Genomic DNA, 23,639 nt, shown 5'->3' on the forward strand with positions numbered 1-23,639 from the left:
CACAATTTGGTTGCAACTTTGGTGGAAGTTTCTTTTTGCATACTTGCAAAAACTGAACAAAGCAAAAAAACAACACAGTAAGCTCTGAAAATAAGTTCCTAGCCTTTTCATTCATATTGTGGAGAAAACAAGAGAGATAAGAGTTTAATCTTCTAATGTAAAGTAATTTAAGTTATCTAAATTTCAGTGACATATTTATTATTCAATGTATAGTGCAGTAACACCATCTCCAGTAGAAATCATAAGAAAAAAAGCAGAAATGTCTTGTCAGTGTACTACATTTAATAATCCCAGCATTGTGCCAAGGTAGCTTTGTTCATGTTGTTGTACAGATACCCTACCCTGAGTCAGCACTATGTAATTTAGCAACTCTTCACCACCATTTCATGTTGTAGTAATGCTTCCTATCAGATGGTAAAAGCAGCAAGCTAAGTGTGTGGCCCACATTGTTCTAACAACACAATAGCAAAACAACTAAAATCAAGTGCCAGAAAAAAATAGAGGCAAAAAAAAAAATTGACTAATTTCTGTAAATTCTAATTGATTTTATACTTTCTGAAGACTCTAGTTTATTTTGCATATTTCATCCTTTTATTACTGGGAGCCCGCCTGTTTGGCTGCTGTGTGCACGAAGCATTACAAAAATGCTAAGAAATCCAGTGACATGCTTCAAATCAGATACTGAATATATTTATTCTACTTCCACTAACCTCAGAATCCATTCCTTGCATTTCATTCTTTTCCATTTGAAACTGCACAAAGTCATCAATAACATGAAACAGTTCAGGAGAGACAGCTTTGAAGTACTTGTGGTAGTCATACTTTACAGCTAATGATGCAAAAATGGTATTATTGACTAGAGCAGATCGTAGGTCAGTAAGAACTCCTGGAGAGTGTTGCCGCGGGTCTTCATAAAGGTGCTTGGTTATGAGGTAGTCCAAAATTGCATCTCCCAGGAATTCTAAGCGCTGGTAACAATCTTAAAGCATTGGAAATAAAAGAATGTACAACACCACAGTTAAATTTAACACACAGATTTTTTCCAGGCTTTCTGGATAAGAAGTTTGGTACAGTGCCATGTAAATTCCACAAACTAACCAATGGTCAGAGAAAACAATCTGCTTTTTAAAAGAAGTATCCTTGTGTTTAAAGACATTTCTAATGAAATACTAGAAAAAAGGAATCAGTAAAAGCAGGAGCGATATCTAGTAATAAAGCAATTTTTTAAACAAAACATTAATTTGGTAGGCTAGAAAAATGGCTGTGTTTATAATCAATTAATGTTTTTACTCAAGATCTTCACATGCTGAGAAACATCAAAAAGTAAATTTAAGAGATTCTGCCAGCAGGCTGATCTGAACACTGTTAACAGTTAAAACTTAAAAAAAAAATTAAAAGTAAAACCAATTAATATAAAAATCAATGTTTTAAGAGCAGGGGAACACAAAATCTGAGGGTTTTTTGTCTGATTTGCCACACAATAGGACACCTTCAACAAAGATCCCTATTTAGAACATGTCTTTTTAACTGGAAATTAAAATTGCCAAACCTTTGCTTTTTTTGACAGGTGACAGGGGCCATGGGAACAGAGAGCTAAGAACATCTATTTTTAGAACACAAACAAAAGCAAAAACCCTCTTGAATGCAAATACAGGTAGGTAGGTTGAGAAGGAAGATGACAAGCTACTAAGTAAGTTACTATGAGAGTAGTAGTGTGTATATATACTTATGTATGGCTAAAAATAAAGAAATAATTTACTTTCAATATGTTTTGTGAAATATTTGTAAAAGGTAAATATATATGTGGGTAATATCCCTTACAATGAAAACCCAAAGGAGTGCTTCTGTGTTTTGTCAGAACTGTTTCTCAGTGTAGTAGCATTTAAAAATTACTTGTTTCTTTAATGAAAGCAGAGCTTTCTCATTCCTTGGAATAAGGGTCCAATTCACTATGGGGAAAAATTCAGACTGCTGACTGCAAAGAAATTTGCCAATCACTACAAATAGGGTTGGAATTTTACCATGGTTTGTTTTTGATAGCATATTATTGTAGGAAAATGCATGCAGGCTTTAGAATGAACAAATATTACATTAATTAGTATAAGCAAGAGCAATTAAAGATCACAGAAATACAAATTTCTACTGCTGTAAAATCTTTTATGAGATCATGTACAGAAACATTAAATGTTAATCTGAAACTAATATTTAGTCTGTTTTAGTCAATTACTTCAAACTTTGACTTTAAATATTTATACTCAATAAAATGCCCAGACTTTTAAGACTTTGAATTCACAGCTTCAAAGGGAAGTCTCCACATTCTGCACTTCTATAGATTATTCAGCTAATAAAAGCTGTAGTCTACAGTTCATCTTCAGAAGTACAAAGTATAACATTCTTGAGATTCAATTACAGAACAAATTTGCTAAATATATTTAGAAAATATGACTGCTATTTCCTGAAGTACATGGCAATTTTCCAGAGTTCTACAAGAACTTATTTCCATTAAATGAGGCTCTAATGTCAGTCATACACAGCTAGTGATAGAGCATTTATCACTGATGCTGTTTCTCACAACTTGGTTAGGCCTCAGTAAATATACTTTATCTCCATCAAGTCAAAATCAACGAGGTACAAATAGAGTAAGTATCCCCCTCTAAACAGTAAGCAAAACACTATTTTTAAGACACTCTATTCCAAGACTACTGTAACATGTGATGTTTAAAAAAGTCTATACATGGACATACACAAGACACTACTTCTCTTGCTTTTGCAATATGGAGAAAAAACAATAGAGCTTTTTGAAAACAACTTACCAGTAATGGTATTATAATGGTAAGAGGCATGAGTAAATGCCTGAAGAAGATAAGCCTTGTTCTTAAAACTGTAATTTATTTTCTTCTCAAAGTTTTCAAAACCAGAAATAAGGTGATTTAGGGTTTTTTCAGCATCTGGGTGATCAAACATACACCTTGGTGGAATCTTCAAACAGCCATACTCCAGGTCTTTACACAGAGAAGGCTCTGAATTAACTACAGAAGCAGCAACAGAATTTGGTGAAAGGTTTTTCTGCTCACTGTTACAGTTCTCTCTGGTGGCACACAGAGTGCCTTCCCAATCAGTCTTTTTAATTACAGGGAGCACCTTGAGCCCCAATGAACACAGGAAAAGCTGAGCAGCTCTTTCACCACAGCTGGTCAGATAGCAGCCCAACAGGGCTTCCACACAGTCTGCAATGCTCTTGTCAGCAATACACTGCTCTGTATGCAAGTCATAGGAGATCGACTGTTTTCCTGCATCAACACCACAGTTTTCTTCTGATGGATTCCAGAAGCCCACTACAAAATCATCCTCTTCAACAGCCTTGCTAGGATCCAGATAGCACATAGCATCCCAAGAGCTATAGTCAAAATCATCAAAATCTGATGAACACTGAATGTTACCCATGGATGACTTTTTGGGTGCCTTCCATTCATAGTTTGAATCAGTGGTTGAAAAGTGTGAGAGTGAAATTTTTTTCACGAAAGCCCCTGATCCCATTAACATATTATCAATGAATTTGATATGCTCCTGATCATACTCCAGAAAATCATCTTCAAAGTCTGTTTCTTCCTTGGGCAACCTCCACATTAGGTTTTCATTCTCTTCATCATCATTATAATCATCAAGTTTACCATTAGCCAGTATGTTTTCCTTTGTCTAAGAAAAAACACACAAAAAAAATGGTGCTGAAGAGGGAAACAAGACACTTTTACTGCAGAAAGATCAGAAAAACAGGATTTGAGAAGTATCTCCTAATAATAATACTGATTTTTTTTTTTCATGTTCTTCCTAAGTACATTGTCTGATCAGATGCACAATACAACCTCAACTTCCTCAAGGACTGGATTAATTGTCCTGGAATACAAACTCCTTATTACTAATTTTGTAGGAAACTGTGCTTGTACTTGAATGTGAGGCACACACAATGAACATTATATCCACTAAACATTATACACTTGCACACCAAAGTAAACAACAGAAAATTCTAAATTAACAAATTTTAGGAAGTATAAGAAAGGTCCAGGTGCATCCTTCTCTCAAGCTGCTAAGTAAGGCTATTACAAATGTCAAATGAATGCAATTTTGAACATTTTTTTCTACATCTTTCCACATGGAAAATGCACTTAGTGGGGTTTTTATTGTGGGTGGTTTTTTTTTGTTTGTTTGGTTTTTTGTTTTGTTTTTTTTTTTACAGGCTACACTTCTAGCCCTAGCTAATAAAAGAGAAGGCAAAATTGTCACCAATTTTCTAATACTTACATATACACCTACAATGGCAAAATTAATGACATCTTATGTCTTTTCTCTCTCCTCATAATCAACAAATTGGTATGGACTGACATAAATTAAAAATTGAACACAAATATTCCAAAACTATCTAATTCTTTGCAATTTTCCATGGCCCCTATCCAGTAAAGTACTCAAACATATTAGTTAAATACACTAGTAGTCTTCTTAACATCAAAGTACTATTAACAGTCTCAACGCTGATGTCATCAGGAGTTCTGCCACTGAATTTGACAGGAGCAGGATGAGATTCAAAGCACCTTCCTGGACTGTGTCCTGAAAGCCACCAACATTTTGAATCAAGTGAAACAACAACATTTTGAATCAAGTGAATTTATCTGCCCTGAACCTATGGATGTTGTATTGTAGGGCTCAGGCACTCGTCTCACAAATCTGTGAACCAGATGCTGCCATGGGGGGGATGCTTCCCTTTGGGCAAAATGCACACCCATCCAGAGGTGCGGATGGGTGGCAGCTGTAAGGGGCACCTGGCAGCACTTACAACTGCCTAAGGATTAAACAGATCTCAGCGTTCCTCACTGGGATGGACCAGGCTTAGTCAAGCTCAGCAATCACAGGAGACAAAAAAAAAGTAGCTATAGAAGGTCTTAGTTTAGATATTCTGCTGAAAAAATTCCTGCTGCTGTAATTCCCTATCTTACACACACAGCAGGGACTACTGTAACTTAAATTGATCAGAAAGAGATACCAAAACTGGATTTGAGATAGTTATTTTAGATACTTGTAGTAATATAAAACTTAAAATAAGATTAATTGAACCAGTCCCAACAAGGACAAGTGCTGCTTTTTTTTTGGTACACACCACCCGTCACATTTACTATTGAAATAAAAAAAGTCTCTGAATGAGACATGTCTATATGGACGCTTCAAAACAGATTCTGGCATCTGTTTTTACAAAGATGGAACCCATTTTTTACTGTGGTTTCATTTACAAGTTTCTTAAAATGAAATTGTAAGTAGCAGGACATGAACTACCCTAACATTGTCTGTACATTGCTTCTTGTACATCAGAAAAAAATTCTAAGGCGTAAGGATGAGCAGTGGCTAAAGGAACCAGAAAGCAATTCTTATCATTAATTCTTTAGTCATTAACATTAAAAAAAATCAACAATGAACCCCAAAAGAATGATTTTTTTCTTCAAAAATACCTAATTTTCAGGAAGTTATTGCCAATTAAAAGGTGATTCAAAATACACCTTTAGTTCTTTATTAATGCACTTTTGGAAATCAGCCATTTGATAAAATGAATGAAGAAAGATTCTTCCTCTTAATAAAGCTTGATAAATACTAACATTTGGCTACTATGTTTTAGTAATAATTTGTCATAATAAGATCTCTATTTTCAGTTATAGACTATCAGCCCATGGAAGGCAAATTAAATTTACATCCAGGAAAGCAAAATATCTACTTGGCACAACCCTCACCACCCTTACTATTTAGTTGCATCACTCTCTGCATTTTTGTCTGAAACCCTATGTTTTATTTACAAATAAACAGTGACTATTACAGAGGAAGCAGCCACTAAAATGTTGTGGAAAACTGAAATCTTTTAAAAACCAACAATTAGCTCCAGTCCTAAACTGCCAGAAAGGTACAGCAGGAAGTCTCTTTCAAATGAAATCTTGGCACAGTAGAGAACCACAATAATCAGGTTGTTTTATTCTGCAATAAACATTTATTTGCACAGTACATCCACCTAACAGTACTCTCATGTGCCCTCTGGTGGTTCTGCAATCTGAGTGTGGTCTTCAGAATGGGGAAAAAAAAAATGATGTCCTTCCACCTCCTTCCCCTTAACTCCAAACCAGTCTGAAACACTTTCAAGGTCATGTTACTGATTGCTATGATTGCTGGAATTTTTGAATATACCCTTCTACTCCTAGAATGTCAGAAAATAGTGTGAACCTTTCCTCATTAAGATTTATCATTGTGAAGTGTTTGGTAAGGCAGTGAGGATGTCAGACAGTGAGAGAGCTTAAGCCAGCCCTATTTAACATGAGAAGCAGCTCTCAGTCACACCCATGGTGTAGCCACCAGCCATCAATATTGAACACTATCTCAAGACAGTTCAACTCTTCAGTCTGCCTAAGCACTATGAAAAACAGCAACTCTTTTTCATGTATTCTATAAAGGTGAACTCATTATAAAAAGCAGTGTTCTGCCTGAACATATTACAGCTAAAGCAGTGATGATAATACCATTTAAAAATTTCAACAGAAACTTCTGAGGAACTCCTGGGAGCAGGCTAAATATCAGCAGAAAAGCTTTTCTTCTCTGCTTCTCCATTAATATCTACACTCAGTATTGTATGATGTGCAATAAATTTCCTTACTTTGGGTTCTGGTTAGAATCAGTTTTATTCTTATTTTTAGAGAAGTTTTAGAAAGAAAAGAAATACACAAATGTATCATTTCTTTGCCGAAAACAGCAAAATAACTGGGGGTGGTGGGATGAGGTAGGGGTGAAAGAATACAGACACACAAGTAATTACTCATCAACAGTTAAATAAATTCATACCATTTCATCTTTCTCCCACTTGTCAGTGTTGCTCTTGTCCTGATTTACTATGTAACCAGGAGGAAGCCAATTGACCGGGGGATCAAAAATCGACACCACCATGCGACTTGGCAGTCCCTTCTTTTTCCCAAGACGATACAAGTTACAGTTGCTGACCTTTAAAAAGAACATTCTGATAAACCTTTGGACATATATTTACATAAATAGGCTAAAGGGCAAAAGCAACAAAAAATGTTACGTGTCAAGCTGGGTCTTATATTATTATGCACTTTCTCCAACTCTCAAAAGGTTCAGCTTTCATAATACAGTAGAACCCACTGAAAGCAAGATACACATCTTCCTTTTTTTTTTTTTTTTTAGGCCAAGCATACTAGGTGTGACTGTTTCAGTTAAAGAAATGTAATATATTATATTCTCCACATAAAACAAACTAATTGCTACTTTTAAAATAATAGTAAATAGAACCTGTACAAGCGTCATTTATTACCAGTATAAATAATCATCATTCAGACCACACTTGGAATGAAAAATTCTTATTTATAAGTAGATTGACCTAAACCTTGGCAGTAGAAAGTGCTAAAACAGTTCCATATAACACTTAATAAGTCATAATCCAGATGCTATTTTGATAGCCTCTAAAATGATTATAAGTATTTTAAAGGGAAGGGGAAAAAAACCATTTTCAGATACAAATATATTTCCTTTTCCTTTTTAACTATCAACCACTGATCTTTTTTTCTCTTTTTATATGCACTTTGCATGTTTTATAGTCTTGAAATTTGAACTTGAATATTTAATCACTTCTTTAATTTGAACAGTGGAACTTATTTTCCAAAGTTAAACTACACAATTTTTCCCTCCTTATTTTCCAAGATTAAACTATACAATCATTTCATTTTCAGTGATTCATTTTATTAGAAGTCAACAGTCAATGCCTGGGCATTTAATTGAAATTATCACATTCATTTGGAAAAAAAAAAACAAAACAAAGTTTTCACAGTTGATTTTTCTAGCAGCAGCAGAACTAAAGACGCTGCTCCTTATTGTTTACATTTACTCTGAAATACTTTTACAAGTTTTGTTGCAATAAAATTCTGTAAGATTTCTTGTTTCATTTTTAAGTAAGATGCTAAAAATTTCAAAGGGAATCTCTTCTTAAGGAAACAAAGGAATGGTGAAGTAAAGATGCAAACTAAGGCTCTGTGCTGCTAATTCAATCCTTCATTCAAGCACTGCTGTTAAAGAGCTTCTCCTCAATACAGCTCTAGAAGTTCAGTGCACCAAATGTTCTCACAAAGCAGAACCTTTAGTTGCATTCAGTCTGTAATCAGCTGGTTTAGATTTCAAATTGAACTGCGGAAAATAGTTTCAATCAATCACAGTTATGACAACATTAAGCCCACAGACCTGTAGTTTTATTCCTAATATGCAAGATACTCAATGTATAATGAACAAAGCTGCGGAATTTAATCAACCTGTTCCCATTCAACCTTCTGGCAAAAATTTCATTTACATGGCTTGTAACAGCATGCCTTTCACATAGCATGACTGGATTGTGTCTACTCACTTTTTTGCTTCTCATGTATGACAGCCGTCCCTCGTGAGCATCAGGGTAAGTGCAAAACAAGTATGTAGTGATGGCATGCTTTAAAAACGAATCACCAAGCATCTCTAGCCGCTCCAAGTTAAATCCATCACTAGCATTTGAAAGAGTCAAAGCTTGAAGAATGAGACCAGGATTAGGACCGAGAGTTTTTGAGGAGTACCCACTGCAAGGGCTCTTTTCAGAATCTGCTCTGTCTTTTGAAAGATTAATAGCTTTTGAAGTACTGGTGGTCACTGCCATTATGGGGCATCCATCTGAGGTAGATCTGTTAGCATTTCCATCAAGGTATTTATTACTCGGTAGAGTACATTCATTGCTGGGCTTGGGCTGGTTCTCACTGTTGTATAAATTCTGAATGGGATATGAGGTAGTTGGTTGTACAGGTATGTCCTGCCTGCAGTAATTCAGCTGATTTCCTTGGCAAAAGTCTCTGCTAACTAAATCACAATTGCCATTGGCAAGATTTTTATTATAAGAAACACCATTAATTGCTGCAAGTTCTACCGAGACATCAATTTGGAGTTTACTGGGTGACTCATTGAGCAATGTTCTGTAACTCACAGACATTTGGTCATGGTTTTCTGCAGAAGAGGTTCTATTAGCACCTTGATGTGCAGCATTTTCAGGGACTACAATTGTGCTGTGCTTACAGTAATTTTCATTCTCTACTACAGAGGAGTTAGGAAGAGAGATGAAGGACTTGCTGTCAATAGACTTTTTCCATCCAAAGTCCAAGTTAGGATATCTGTAAAGATAAACAGGAGCTTTGTTAACAAAAAAAAATATTAGCAGAACACAAGAAGACTCTACATGCACATACATGTTTAAAAAGAGCCACAGCCTTTTGAAAAGAATAGTGACTGCAACATGCAACTTCACTTCTCACAAATATTTTTAAACCTTGTTTCACTAAGAAGTGCTGTGAGTTAAACAAGAGTTACCACTTTCATAATTCATGCAGTAATAGTTGTTTCCAGCTTGTAAATTACACATAATATTGAAAATTATCTATTGAAAAAATACATGCCTGAAATCTGCAGGAAGTGATTTAACCCCTACACCAGCATCAGTGGCTGTTTGAGCTCTTAGTTCCTCTGCTGTCAAAAGGCAGTGCAGGCGGTAAAGGATGCTGGGGAGGCAAACTGCTTTTCTCCACAATGATGCTGGAATAGGATGTATAGCACAGAGCTCAGGAACCAGTATCTGGGAGAGGAGGGGGAAGAAAAGAATATTCCTTGTAAAGGTAGCCATCAGATCACTACTAAGAGAGTCCACTTGAATTAGATGCTTCTATTTTACCTGTTTATTCTGCAAACTTTCCCACTTTGCTTTCCTCTTCTCAGCACTGCTTAGTGGAAGTGCTTTTCCCTTCTGATTCAAATGGCGAGGAGTCAAAAGATTAAGTCTGAAAACCATGAGAAAATACTGTGGTGTAAGTACATAATTAATGACTAGAACACACTAGCCTAGTGTGTCTTAACACTCAACTGGAAAGCACTGTGAAGCGACAGCACCATTACCACTGGGAAAAAACAGATTCAATTCATGGTTCTTGTTACACAAGTATCTCTCAAGGTAAAAAAATCAGCAATTATTTTGGAAGACACAAACCCTCAGCTTTATCCCATAATTTAAAGAAAAAAAAGGCACTTTACTGTCAAACTACTAACATCAGACACAAAATAAGACTTTTGTTACCTTGAAGATGTGTGGTCCACATCCAGCAGTGGCTGGTTAAGATTGGTAAGGTCAAGATTATACTTTGTTTTATAATATTCAGCAAAAGTTTCATATTCAGGGGAAGGAAATTTACTGAGTGGAGTAAGATCAGTGTATACATCAGCTACGTAGAATCGATGAGGCTGATCAAAATTTCGGTATCTAAAAAAAATAGTATTTTGGCATTAGGGTAAAGCTTTTGTTGAGTTCTTCATGTTCTAACATGGTCAGGAGATTAACATTTAAACAGTTAACTTGAGATTTTTGGTTAATGAGGGTTTTTTTGGGTTGTAGAAATCATTTATCTAGCTAAATCAAATGCTAAATAAGAAATGTGCTTTAAGACAAAGATAAAGTCAACCTATAATCTGTGAAATTCCCTCTACAAGACCAACATTCAAATTAAATGGACAATTTAGGTCTTCAATATATAATACAAAATCAAGCTCAGGACAACAATAATGCTAAAAATGATAATTTCTTAATTCAAAACACCTAACAATTAATTAACTTGGCTTTTTAGCATCTATCTCCAATGTGGTATTCTACATCAGTAGAAACTGAGTTCCTCTGCATACAAAGACTGTACTACCTCATGTCTAAACTGGCATTTTAACCAAGTCATCCTCTAAATAAAGTTAAAATACAAAACCTTAAATACATAGCAAGGTAAATTCACAAGCCTTTCAAGGGCAGTGAAGTTCTTGCATTACAAGCAGAATATTAAAATTAAAGCCAGACTGTGGCAACATCTTTCTTATGGCTAACAAGGCTCATTGGAAACTATGGTGATAAACATGCCCAGAAAATGACAGTAATAATATTGTAAAAAATAATGAAAACAATATACAACAATTAGATTTGCATATTAAGTTATTTCACACTTTGACCTGCTGCATCTATAATTTTAAGTTTCTACTGAAATACCTAAATAGAAACTCTAAACAAATAGTGTCTCTAAAAAAATTTACACACTAAATTTTTTTAAAATTTACACAATAAAGTTTTCAAAAAAAAAAAAAGTCTGAGATAGATGAGGCCAAAAAACAAAGTTGAAACCTAAATTTATGCTCTCTATATATTCAGCAAGTACCATTGTTTGAAGTACAGTAGGTGTAGCACAAACCAGTTGGTCCATAGGGAATAATTAAGCCTCCACAGAGCCTACCAATTCTGGAGAACCTATGCATATCCAGTCCATAAAATGAGTATCACTCAATATAAAGATTCTATTCAATGGTCTTCATCACTTGTAATTTCCCCATCTACCAACATGATACCTTCCTTTAGCAGGCCTTTGGTGTGCATAAGCAGTAACCAGAGAAAAGGATTCCCATGCAATCTTCCAAACTAAGAATGGTTTCAGTAAGCCACTTCTTGACGAAGTTGTGGTGTTTTATCAGAATAGTTTCTAAGTTTTGTAGTGAGCTCTACTATTCCTTATAAAAATGTAATGAATCTTGGGATGAATCTTTTACCTTTTTTGAAATGCTACCACATACCTTCAGACTAACAGCATACAGTTCTTAAAAAGCAATTCTGCTGCAGATTTGACATGCCCTTATTACAAGTGTTTGTATAAATACAACAGGTACACACCTACACTATGTAGAGTACTCACCGTGGAATGATAACTGCATCCTGATAATCTTCTAACTTGAAAATAAAAGGCATTTCTTTTGTATACTGTGTACTGGGAATGCCTGTACGTGCCTCAGATTTCTCAATGTCTTCCATAAACTTAAAGTCAATGTCCAAAGTGCTGGAGTCATCAACTTAAAAAGGAAAATGCATAACTCAGTTTTCTAGGCTGAACTTTTCTGACAAGCTGTAAATTACAAAATTTTTGTTCTTACCAACATTTAGAGGTAGAACACAATAGGCTGAATCAGCTTCTGTAGGTTTGAACTCTAGTGCAGGTTTCTCAAGACGAAGAATATGTGAAAAAATGTACTGGTGGAGTCGTGTGATCAGCTCAAGCATTTGCAGAGACAGAGTAAAACCAGATTTCTTAAGCTCAATGGATATTGTAACCTCTCCAGAGCGAGTATACACAGGAAAGTGAGGAATCTAAACAAGAACAAAGTTGAAAGAAATCACGTAAGAAAATCCCAAGTGGGATTCCTTTACAGAGTAATGTCTGTTTAGTGCAGATTCTGAGGTAATGCTTGACTGACCCTACAGCAAACCGGAACGAATAGGATCAGAATTCTGAACTGTGATGATCCTTCAATTACAGGTGAGACTCTGAATGTTAAGGAATGACCGATTTGGGTTTTTTTTTTTCATAGTTCTTCTTGTTTTTGCAGCTCTTCTCTTTATAAAAGTATTTTATATTATGAAGTAAGAAACGTGAAAACCAGCAATATTCCTGTAACATCTTACGTGGACAGCAGAAAATACAATTTTGAAAAAATCTTTCTCAGCTGAGTCTCACCAACAGAAAATTGGAGATATTAAAAATTTTCTGAAGCAAGAGGTGCAAATTTCAATTAACACAGCCCACTTTTTCTGCTGCTGCTGCAGGAAATGCTGAGAGAATTTGTTACCTTAGCTTTTGTATAGATAAGGTAGTGCAGTGCAGGCCACCTCCATAGCTGGTATCATACTCCTATCATACCTTGTACAAATAAGGAGGGAAATCTTGAATTTGCCAAAGCAAAATACTAAATTTCTAAACCAAAAGTTTGACAAAAATAGATGGTTCCATCCCTAAAGACAGAAAAAGAAGTGGGGACTTGACTGGATGGATAGTGTTGCTCATTTTCTGGAGGCTACTTGATACAAGCATAATTTGTAGTCATTCCCAACTCTGTTGGGTGGGAAGTAAGTGGAAAATAACAGGTTGCAAGGCATGCAGAATAAGGAAGGGAAATAGGTTCCTTACTTGAGGTATAGGTTTGGCTGTCAATATGCCAAAACATCTTGTTGTATCCTCAGGAGGATATAGCTTTCGTCTCCTGAAGTTGAGCTCATCAGGTAGAGGAGTTGTTAACACCATTCCTATTACGTACAAGTAACAGGGCTGATCGGGTTTGGGATAACTATCCCTCAAACACTCTGGAATCTGAAAAAAAAATCAAAATAAGAAAAAACATTATCATGATAAAAATCAGCAAAGTGCACCATGCTATTATTGTCTGAATAAGTCCTCTAACGTTTATTTGGAAACACACTGTTAAAAATAAGAAACAAAAAAAAATTATTCTGAGCTCAAGCAGTGTTTTCTTTCTTAAGCAAAAACGTTTGGCCAGCAGCCTGGCATGGCAGCCATGAAGCTTCCTTTGTCCTCAGTAGGTGAGACGGGAGACAGAGGGCGGCTTTTCGTAAGAAGACTTACCAAAATTTCTAAAGAAGACTTACTAACAACCTACCCTATTGGTCCCCATAAAGTTCCTATAACTTTTCTAGTAGATACTGGAGCTCAAATGTCTGCCCTCAAAGTTGAAGATGCCTCTTTACATGGAATCATTCCCTCAAATAAAGGTATATTGATGGTGGGTGCCTTTGGACATGCCCAGCCTCAAAAGATTGCTAAGGTATGGTGCTGGTTGCTGGGGAAGGAGAAAGAGATTGAAACTCTAATACTTTTGGGACACTTCCCTACAAATTTATTAGGACTGGACCACCTGAAGAGAAAGTTGTGGACTGACAAAGAAGGTAGAATATGGGTGTTTGGGAAAGAAACTCACCATCTATGCCTATTATGTGCCACCCCTACTCTTCCTCCCTCCCTTGTAACCAAGTACAGATCACCCGTTACTGACTACTTGAAAAACAAAGGGGTATTGATTCCAACACATTCTCCCTGTAACTGAGTGCTCTTGCATTACCATCCATAATGCCTCAATCTCCAATGAGGAGGCATGTGCCAAGATGAAAGAAATAAGTGATCAAGATGAAGAACTATTTCCATCTGTGCAGACACAAGACTGATTTGATGGATCAGAACCTAGATCATGGTCACTACCCACTTACAGGATGGGGAAAGTGGTTATCACAAACTAGGAGTTGTAGCTACCACTGGATTTGTATTTTTAATTGTGGGCATTAGCCTGGTTATGTGCATGATAACACACTTGTTCATCTCACTTTCCCCCTCTGCTTGCTATACTTGGATCACTGCTGTGGGAGAAGAAGACTATATCCATGTTCCTCAAGGCAATGGAGAACCACAGGGTGGAATGCCGTGAACAAGTAAAAAGTAAGGAATGTGTCTCCACTGCCTCTTTGAAGATTAAGGTTTGAAAAATCAGGTTTCAAATTGCTTCTAACAAAAGCCTGAGAAACTGTTTTAGAAAATGAAGTGCACTTTTTGAAAATTATTCAAAAAATTGATGACAATACATTGAACAAGCAAGTAGCTGATTTTTGATACATTATGAGAGCTAGCCAATGAAGTGGACATGTTGCCAACTCTCAAAATCCTCTACAAGCAAGTGCCCAACCTTGCCACAGGTGCTGCCTTACCTACATAGTGCTGGAATCTTTGCTGTCTGTGCTGTCCTACATTGCCCTGTGAGGCTGCTTGTGCCTCCTACTCCCTGTGCTGGTCCCGCTGCCGTGGCTCTGCTCCCTCACTGGCAAGCCTTCACTGGAGAGAGACACATCACACTCCGTAAGCCAGAGTTGGACCCAAAGTAGTAGTAGCCCCTTTCCTGTGCTTCTCATAATTATTCTGGGCATTTTCCTACTTTTCTATTTTTTCTCTCTCCTTTCTCTTTTATAAAATATATAGTTGTATTATTGCTTTGGATCACACCACTTAACCTTGTTTGTATTTTAATCTTGCTTTTGGGTATGCTTAGAACCTTCCTTTCTGCTGTAGTGGATGGAGGCAAAACATGCCTCTCCTCACTTTAGGCAGATTGAAATAAACTTTTTTTTTAAATGCAAATGTCTGCATTTAGCCAGTACGCTAGAGCACATTTTATGTCCAAGACCTTTGGAACTTAACAGCAGAACAGAAAAAAAAAAGGTAGAAGGGAAAGTGTGCATACTCAGGAAAAAAAACCAAACTTGACTGAACTTACAGCTTCATTAATACAGATTCTTTTTCCAGTAGAATTATTTAAAGTATCAAAAATGTTTTGATACACTTGAGACAAACACATAAATAAAATTCAATATACTGCCTCTTCACCCAGGCACTACACTGTATGAGTTTTCTCATTACAATTCTAGCTGGCAGATGTGAATACTCTCAACAGCCACAAGCAATTTTAATTCTGCTGCTCAGATTTGTCATAGATGTTAAGAAACCATGCTTTATGTTTGGTAGAAGTTCATTACTTTGCAGGTCTCAAAATGATCCTCCTGTTTATCTAAATCTAAATTGCAACACATGTAGTCCTGGATTTTAAAGTTACACTGCAGTAAAACTATGGCCTTGGCTTAATGGAAAATTACTCATAAATTTAATAACTACATTAAACCCAAGAGGATCTTGCAGACCTTAAATATTTGCCAAAGCTTCTTTTCCAGATGTGAGAAGTTGGGACAAAGGCAAGGGAAAGTATTCTTAGACTTCCTATTAAAAAAGAAATAACTGAGAAAGAATGATGCATCACTTAACAAATCAACTCCTCTGAACGAGATACCATAATCTTGCATTTTATGAATCACCCCTATTCCAACAATCACTACAGAGGGAAAAGGACAGAGAAAAGCACTTGTAACAAGAAATACTGTGCAAAAATGCAAACTGTGCATCTTTGTAATATGTAAAGATTATCAGATTCTATGTGAGTTACCTGTCCTATTCAAAGGACCTTAGACAGAACCTGTAACAACTGCAGGGGAAAAAGGAAGGTTCCAGAGTAGTTGCAAAATACTCTTACAAAGCTTCTTTTCTCCCTTTTCTCAAAGTATTTCTAATTTCTCCCACAAATACCATTTAAGAAGTCCAATTTTCCAAGTTGATATGGTTGAAACCTGTTGTAACAGACTGTGAATACATTACTTAACACAGAGCTGTATTTTCTTGTGTGACCCTTTCAACAGATCAAGTATAATATTAAGTATAATATTTAGAACTACTTTAAAAGTAAAAAATAAAATTACAGGTACCCTTATTTGATATTCTAAGATTTAAACTAGGAATTATGAAATTCTGTGTTCAACCACTAAACTTGCCAAACTAAACCAGGCATCCAAAAAAAATCCCCAAACATATTTCTGTATTTAGCCCGGGACACATCTTTAGTGTTCAATTATTTGTCCAGAAAGCCAGTAATAAGGTAAAGACTTTACAGATTATTAATGCAGGACTATTTTCCTCACAGTTGTTTTCATACTAGGCAAATAAGTATTTCCCAACAAGCCCTACAGAAAGTGAATGTTCTCTGAGCTTACAGGCATGCTTCCAAAGCATGTGGTACCATAAACTCAGGTAGCACTGCAAACTTCCACAGAATTAGAACACCAAAGTAAATACAAGACTTATAAAAATTTCTAATCAGCTAAGATTAAGAGTTGGCAATTCTGTCTTATGAGCACATAAAGCATTAGATCAGAGATCTGGACAGCAGATACTAACAGCTTTAGGATAGCACTGTCTTCGTTTTGTAGAGCCTGGCCTTCCTGGAACACTGGTTTCTTCTTCATCGTGTAAATCAAGTTCCTCCTCATATTTAACCGTTTCTTTACCAACTGGCATCAAATGATCATCCAGTTCACCTGAATATTACGGAAAAGTACAAAGAAATAGCATTATGAACAATCAGATCTTGGTTCCTTCAGATACTACACAGCAGTGAGATTGCTTGTGAAAACACTCACATGTAAGGTTTTAATATATATGGACTACTTCAAGGCTTCAAAAGTACAACTTTGGGGAAAGAGTGATAAAGACTGAATTTTGAGAAAAAAGTGCTTATTTGTAGTAAAAAAAAACAAACTCTTATATTTAATTAAAAAATTGAATTCTTTAACTGAAATATCCAAGAATTCTTTTTGCCCAAAAGTGTTCATCGACTGAAACACTTACTTTAAAATCACTCCCATGGAGTTATACAAAGGAAGAGGGAAAATTTATATTTCTCTACCATTCTAAAAAGTAAATTACTGCTGTTGAATGTGCACTTCCAACCCTGGACTGAGCCACCATCAGGGTGCCATTCTTGGGTATATTTGTTGGTATGAATTCAGTGTTCAAAAGGTTAAACTCAGAAAAAAAATACAAACCCTAGACCTAAAATTCTTTTTTTGCTTAAAAAACACATAAATACTTCTATACTTTACTTAAAAAAAAAAAAAAAGTGACACAATTATCTTTAAAATGTTCCACAATCAAGAACATGCTCCATCATCCTTATTAGAAAAAAGAGCTTAAGTAGTCCTGCAATGTCCTATTTTCAGACCATGATTTAGAATACAGTGGAGAAGGCAATAAATTTAGGGTTGTGTATTTTATATTTTGTCACAATTCACTTTAAAAACCATGTTCTTTTGGCTGTAGGATGTAGTTCCTGACCTATAATCAGTACCTTCTAGAGAACAAGACTCTTTCCCCTATTAAATATATTCAATGCAAAAATCTTTGTCTCTTGTACTACAGTTGCTTTTGCTGTTTAATAAGAAATTTGTTAAATCACCAGATTTCCCTGGGAAATTTAATTTCAGCTTACATGGTGTAAGCTGAATTAGTAAGTACATGACCACATCACAAAACAAGGGAAGCGAAAGAAAGCTGCAAGAGAAAGAAAGCTCCAGGAGAAAGGCATGTACATATATGACATCTACTAGAAAATATACTTTAACAAAAAGGTTGTTTTTCCAGTCCTTACCAATTTTGTGCAGTTTTTCACAGCAAATAAGAGCGACAACTCTTTCAGCCAATCTTGCACAACTCATTGGAGGGCCCTATAAACATTGAAATACTTCATAAAAACTTCAGTTTACTAGCAAGTTACTTATATATGCTTAGTTTAACACAAACATTTGAGGCAAGCAAAATTTTTGTAAAAACCACATTGACAGCAGTTTTGTGAAGATATTCAGGCTTGTTTTTCCATGGAAACCAAAATTATAAGAACTCAACTATACTATGGATCAAAACCAATAAAGGACAAGTGCATGCAACAACAATGTACAGGGGAGAATATCTAAATACTTTTGCCTTTGGCATAAACAGCGATGGAATATGAATTATAACAAAAACAGACAGTGATCTAAAACCAGATACAGACTACAATACAGAAAAAAACTAGTGTTCATTACCAACAGTAAACTAAACCTAGAAATGGCACAGACCATCCTTAGCCCAACATATTTATGTATTTCCTTGCCAAATACCTACAACAATTGAAGCTCGAAGTGGTGAGTTGATTGGCAGGTAGAGAGTAGAGTAAAACGTATGGTCAGGTAGTTCCCAGGTCTTACACTTGGGAGCCAGGTGTGTAAATGGATCACTTGGTAATCTAGCGCAGTACCTGAGTAGACAAAACATTTTACACATCATCAAAACCTGCAAAAACACATTTCAGTGGAACCTTACCTTACTGATATGAATGCAAGAGAAGATGATTTCAGGCACACTGAACACTGTCAAGGTACAATACTGACTCATATTCAACCAACTTCTGAGCAGAAGACCTCAAAGTCCTTTATTATAAACTTGGTCTCCAGAAAGGCTACTCCAGCTTGTAATGATGCACAAGGCTGTTTCCTACCAAGTCCCAGGGCTCCCATTATGTCTCCTGAGTTTATTCTTGTCTTATTCCTCCAGTTTATCATGGTTTCCCCCTCCCACCTTTCCTCCCTTGTACTGACTTCCCTCTCTCCCATCTTGGTATTAAATGCCAGTATCTTGATGTTTAACTGTGCTGAACCTCTTAACAGTCCAAAGTTATGCCACATATACCCAGCTGCCAGACAGCCTTTGAACCATTCATGCTTCAAATCTGACTGCTTTGAGAAGCTTTATTTACCAGGCAGTCTATCAAAATGGTCTGCATCTCAAGAATTTAGTTACTAATGTAGTACTTCGGCAATTGCATCACAAGCTTTATTTAAATAAATGACACTCACTGCTTTTCACAGAGTCAACCACTTCATGACACCAGAGATAAAAAGCCCTTAGTAAAACTTGGTTGGTTTCTACCAACCCCCTTTTCTTTATGGGCCTAAAACCTATTGCCATAGGACTTGGTCCATAGCATTCCATATGACTAGAGCTAAACTGACTGGTCCACAGCTTCCTAGTTCTTCTTCCTTGTCTTTTTTGTCTTCCTGTCACGGAGAACCTCCTCACAGAGCAGATATTTGAGCAGCTCCCATCCTGTCTGGTGGACTTTAGTTACTGTGGTTTTGTTTGTAAAGGTGACAGAAGACTGCTACTCCAAATGTGAATACTAGAACTGGAAGATTTAACTACTGTTTTAACAGTTCATTAATTTATTTTTAAAACCAGCTTGACAAGAGCAAAAACACAAATCTACATTTTTTGAAGCTGAATATTTTCAGAGAAGCTTTTAATTAAACAGGAATCAACATGACTACATTTATTATCAGAGCTAGAACCTCTGGTAGGATAAAGAAAGCAAATAATCCCTTCAAACCTGTGTGACCACCTTCTTAAAGAGAGAAGATTCTGTCAAGATGCCCAAGAAGAAACGTGTATAATGCCCCATGTATCCATGTTCCGAGACCCACTAAGAAATCTTTCATTCGATGATATGAAGTAAGGAGAGAATATACCTCTTACCTATTTATGTGTCCAATAGCAGTGTTAATAGTAACCCTCGGACTGTTTTCATCTGGCCTCAATACATAGGGTGGAAAGACATCGTCATCATCCACAATGGGTTCAGTTTCAGTTTCACTGGCATCGACAGATTTTGAGCATTTGTTTCGGAGGATCTTAACATTTCAAGAACAGAACATGATGAGAAATTTTTCCCTGAAAAACTACTAAGATACACTTAAAAAAGCCCAGGCCCATTCCTTTCACCTCATACCTTCTCAATTGCTTTGTATGTCTTAAGATCTTCTTCAAAACTTTTGATTTTGTCTGTATCTGCTAACATAATGTAATTGGAAATTGGTGCTCTAGCTCTTCCTTTTGACTGCACATAGGAACGGTACTCTGTGGGCAAATCAAAACGCACCACCAAATTGCATTTTGGTATGTCAACACCTTCTTCCACAATACTAGTAGCAATAAGTAGGTTGGTCTCATGTGCTCGAAATTTTCTAAGAACCTGCAAAAGTAATGAAGAAAAATTTTAGAGATTAATTTTACAAGATCTGCTTCCATCATGAAATTCAACAAAGGGCAATAAAACCAAGATGAGCGGCTCAAACACGCCCAAAACATGTCCGGACATGGAAATACAAAACTATTACAAAGAATCTTTTCAGAAACATAACCAGAGTATTTATCAGAACCATCAAATTTCTAAGAATAAAATCAGGTATGTGGAATCACATGTGTCTAAGAAGCTACTGTAACCCGTAGCAATGGAGAGGATCCTCCCCATTTACTTACAAGTTTTCAGTTGTGATATTAAAGAAAAAACAAATTATGCTTTCAGGACACCATCTTTTTCCAAACATTCCTGAGGCTGAAGCATCCGCAGGGGGTAGAGCACATTCTAGAGCTGGCACTTCTCATATTCATACTATATATGAAACAATACTAAGGAAAAAGTGTGGTGTCTGCAGCACAATCAAGCCAGGATGAGCTTTAATTTATGTAAAATGGGGGGGGTGGGGTGGTGTAACATTTTAATATACAATAATTAAGCAAATTCACATTTAGAAATATTAAAATCAGCTTAACTACTGAAAATGTCAGTGAGCCTCACATTCTTTACATTCTTAACATATAATATTACCACTAAAACAATGCAGAAAAAATAGATAATGATCTGACTAGATATAAACATGATTTTACATGAAGTTTTAATTTCTGTTTGTATAATCTGACATAGCAATGTCTCCAAACATACTTTTATTGTTTTACAAACAACATCTGTATCTCCAATAAGTAAGTATATTTATTAAAACAAAGCTATAAACTTCCAGTGACTGTGCCCCAGATTCTGCCTGTTGATTTGTTTTATTTTCAAAGGCATACACACACAAAAAGAGTACTGCCAGTGCAATTTTTTTTTCTCAAAGTTACCTCTTCCTGTTTTCTAAATTCTACTTCCATCTGCTTGTTACGAGGCTGGTTCTTGCCAATGCCATGTCCAGTTATAAAATTGCTACTGATGTAAGCCAGTTCTGGATCTTGCTTGCCAGCTTCTTTTATCAACCTAAAAATATTACATGCGTTTTTAGAAGTTACACAACCTACAAAGTGGAGGAAAATCTATTATTTTTAAGATCTATATTAAAAGGAAAAGTGGAAGCATGACAATTAAGTCATGTTAACACAAACTGACTGCAGCCTTCTCAAAAACCTCTGTAAGGTTACCACAAGACAGACTGCATACAGAAACATAAGGAGTGCTCATTCATCACACACATTTCAGACCTGCCACAGTAAAACTAGGTATTTTTAAATCAATCTATTACTCTAAGGCTCTCTGTTGTTAAACCACTCTACTCAAAATTACTTTGTTAATCTTTTTCTGCAGGCTCTAGCTGATTTTAGAAGAAAACTGTATCTGCTTCCTCAACAAAAGTATGATTCTTTAGTATAAAATGTTAACTTCTGGGTTAAAACGTAAGATTGTAATTCTACTAAATATTGGACTATATATTCTGTTCAAGTCTACTGGTGACAAAATGTAGACCTGTTTTTCTCAAGAGTGATCCTCAGCCTACACAGTGAGACATTCACTACTTGTGAACATCTACCCCAAATACAATTCTTTAAAAGGAATAATCAACAGGGATGTGAGGAACTTTCATGCTCTCACTTTATTTATACTCAGTTTATTCTTTATGTTACAGAAGTAGAAAAGGCTGACTTATGCAGTGTTCTGATTTCACAGATAAGGCAGAAAATTGCCCACCTAAATAATACATGAAATCTAAAAATGAGGCATTTATGGATTTAAAAGCACAATTACAGTGTGCAATCAAACTAAGTATGCTAAAGCATCATTAGTTGATCAGTTTTCAGGATGAACGGAATTTGGAATTACTCAACTGCAATAGGCTTTTGAACAGGAGAGCCAATAAAAAACAAAGGATCATATACAACAAATAATCCCTCGCATGTGTCACTATAGCCATCCCACTACTACTACTCTGCTCAAAGATATCCATCATGTCCATTACTAGGTGCTCCCCACAGTCAAAGAACAGCATGTCTCTCTACACCTCCAGCACAACTCAAAACTTTCCCCAAAAAAATCTTTAGCACTTCTGCCTCACAGAAGTAGAGAGATGCAGTGCCAGTCCCCAGCTACACGCCTACCATCTGCCCAGCAAGCTGCTGCCAAACCAGAGGGAAAACAGCAAAGTTCTCCCTACTCTTTTTACCCTTGGGAAACTACTGAAGTCTGGCCTCCTTTCCTAGTCCCCATTTTAAACAAAGTTTATGGGAACATAAAACACCTTGAAGGCTTTCTTCCTCTGCAATCTGTTAAAACTGGAATGAACAGGGAGATAGGCAAGAGAACAGAAGACAGGCATACAACTTGCCATCCCCTTAGGGAAATAAGACTAGAGGGATCCACTTGTGCTGAAGTGCAAATGTGGTTTGTTAGTTCAAGGCCAAATGGAGTTATATTTCTGTATGCAGTCTAGGTTCTTGAGACAGCCTAAGAAAGTATGGGTTAATAACTGGACAGAAATATATTTTTTATTTCTTTTTCAACATGGCATATCTGTGAGGCCATACAAATTGAGTACCTACTAAACATCTCAAACATTCTTACTTTAGTTTACTTGCATAGAAATTGACAATTCAAAGCATCTGAATAAACATTTCATTGCAAATCTTCGCCAAGTTTCTGACAAACATATAGGACTTCAAACCTGTGACTAAAAAAACCTATTTGTGGTAGGTAACAGGTGGTGTTTTTCATACAGATAACTTCTGCTTTTCAAACTTCTGCTTTCAAACCCTTCTCTTAAGGGAGCTAAGAGGCACTGAAATGCAAATGGAAGGGAACTGGCCTTTAGAAAATGTCTTCTATTCTGAAAAAGCGCTTATAGGCACCAGAACTGAACTGTATACACCAACTTAAACAGTAAGCAAGCCACTCCACCAACTGAGTGTAATAACACAGAAAGTACAACTCATGCCATGAACTTTGCCCTTCTTTAGTTATCCTAGGTTTCAAAAAATGGTAATCTAAATACTACCATAATAACTGTGTTTTAAGAAAAGTTATACTTGTGTTTTAACTCAGTTCCATTTCTGGAAGCAGTGGTGATACACTAATTCAAATACTCAGGACTTGCTCATTCAGTAGAGTCTTTCCCCTATATAAGCTTAAGTCATCAGCAGCAGAGGCCCTTGAATTAAACACACTCTGCTGAAGAGGGC

At 36.1% G+C, this 23,639-nt stretch overlaps 1 protein-coding gene across 8 annotated transcripts in view; it reads right to left on the reverse strand.

The window, feature by feature from the left end:
- DICER1 (dicer 1, ribonuclease III) overlaps positions 1 to 23,639 on the reverse strand; it is a 65,097-nt gene that overhangs the window by 6,021 nt on the left and 35,437 nt on the right. For 7 of the 8 annotated variants that reach the window (XM_072929364.1, XM_072929365.1, XM_072929363.1 and 4 more), the window contains 16 exon segments: positions 21,318 to 21,450; positions 20,149 to 20,391; positions 19,896 to 20,050; positions 18,489 to 18,621; positions 17,977 to 18,052; positions 16,728 to 16,867; positions 13,077 to 13,256; positions 12,046 to 12,259; positions 11,811 to 11,964; positions 10,169 to 10,351; positions 9,770 to 9,875; positions 9,498 to 9,673; positions 8,432 to 9,215; positions 6,865 to 7,020; positions 2,814 to 3,696; positions 711 to 979 (listed from right to left, as the gene is read on the reverse strand). In XM_072929364.1, coding sequence (XP_072785465.1) covers positions 711 to 979; positions 2,814 to 3,696; positions 6,865 to 7,020; positions 8,432 to 9,215; positions 9,498 to 9,673; positions 9,770 to 9,875; positions 10,169 to 10,351; positions 11,811 to 11,964; positions 12,046 to 12,259; positions 13,077 to 13,256; positions 16,728 to 16,867; positions 17,977 to 18,052; positions 18,489 to 18,621; positions 19,896 to 20,050; positions 20,149 to 20,391; positions 21,318 to 21,450 — 3,985 coding nt within the window. 8 annotated transcript variants of the gene reach the window in all.

The sequence above is a fragment of the Taeniopygia guttata genome, chromosome 5, assembly GCF_048771995.1.
Source record: "Taeniopygia guttata chromosome 5, bTaeGut7.mat, whole genome shotgun sequence".
NCBI classification, from domain to species: domain Eukaryota; kingdom Metazoa; phylum Chordata; class Aves; order Passeriformes; family Estrildidae; genus Taeniopygia; species Taeniopygia guttata.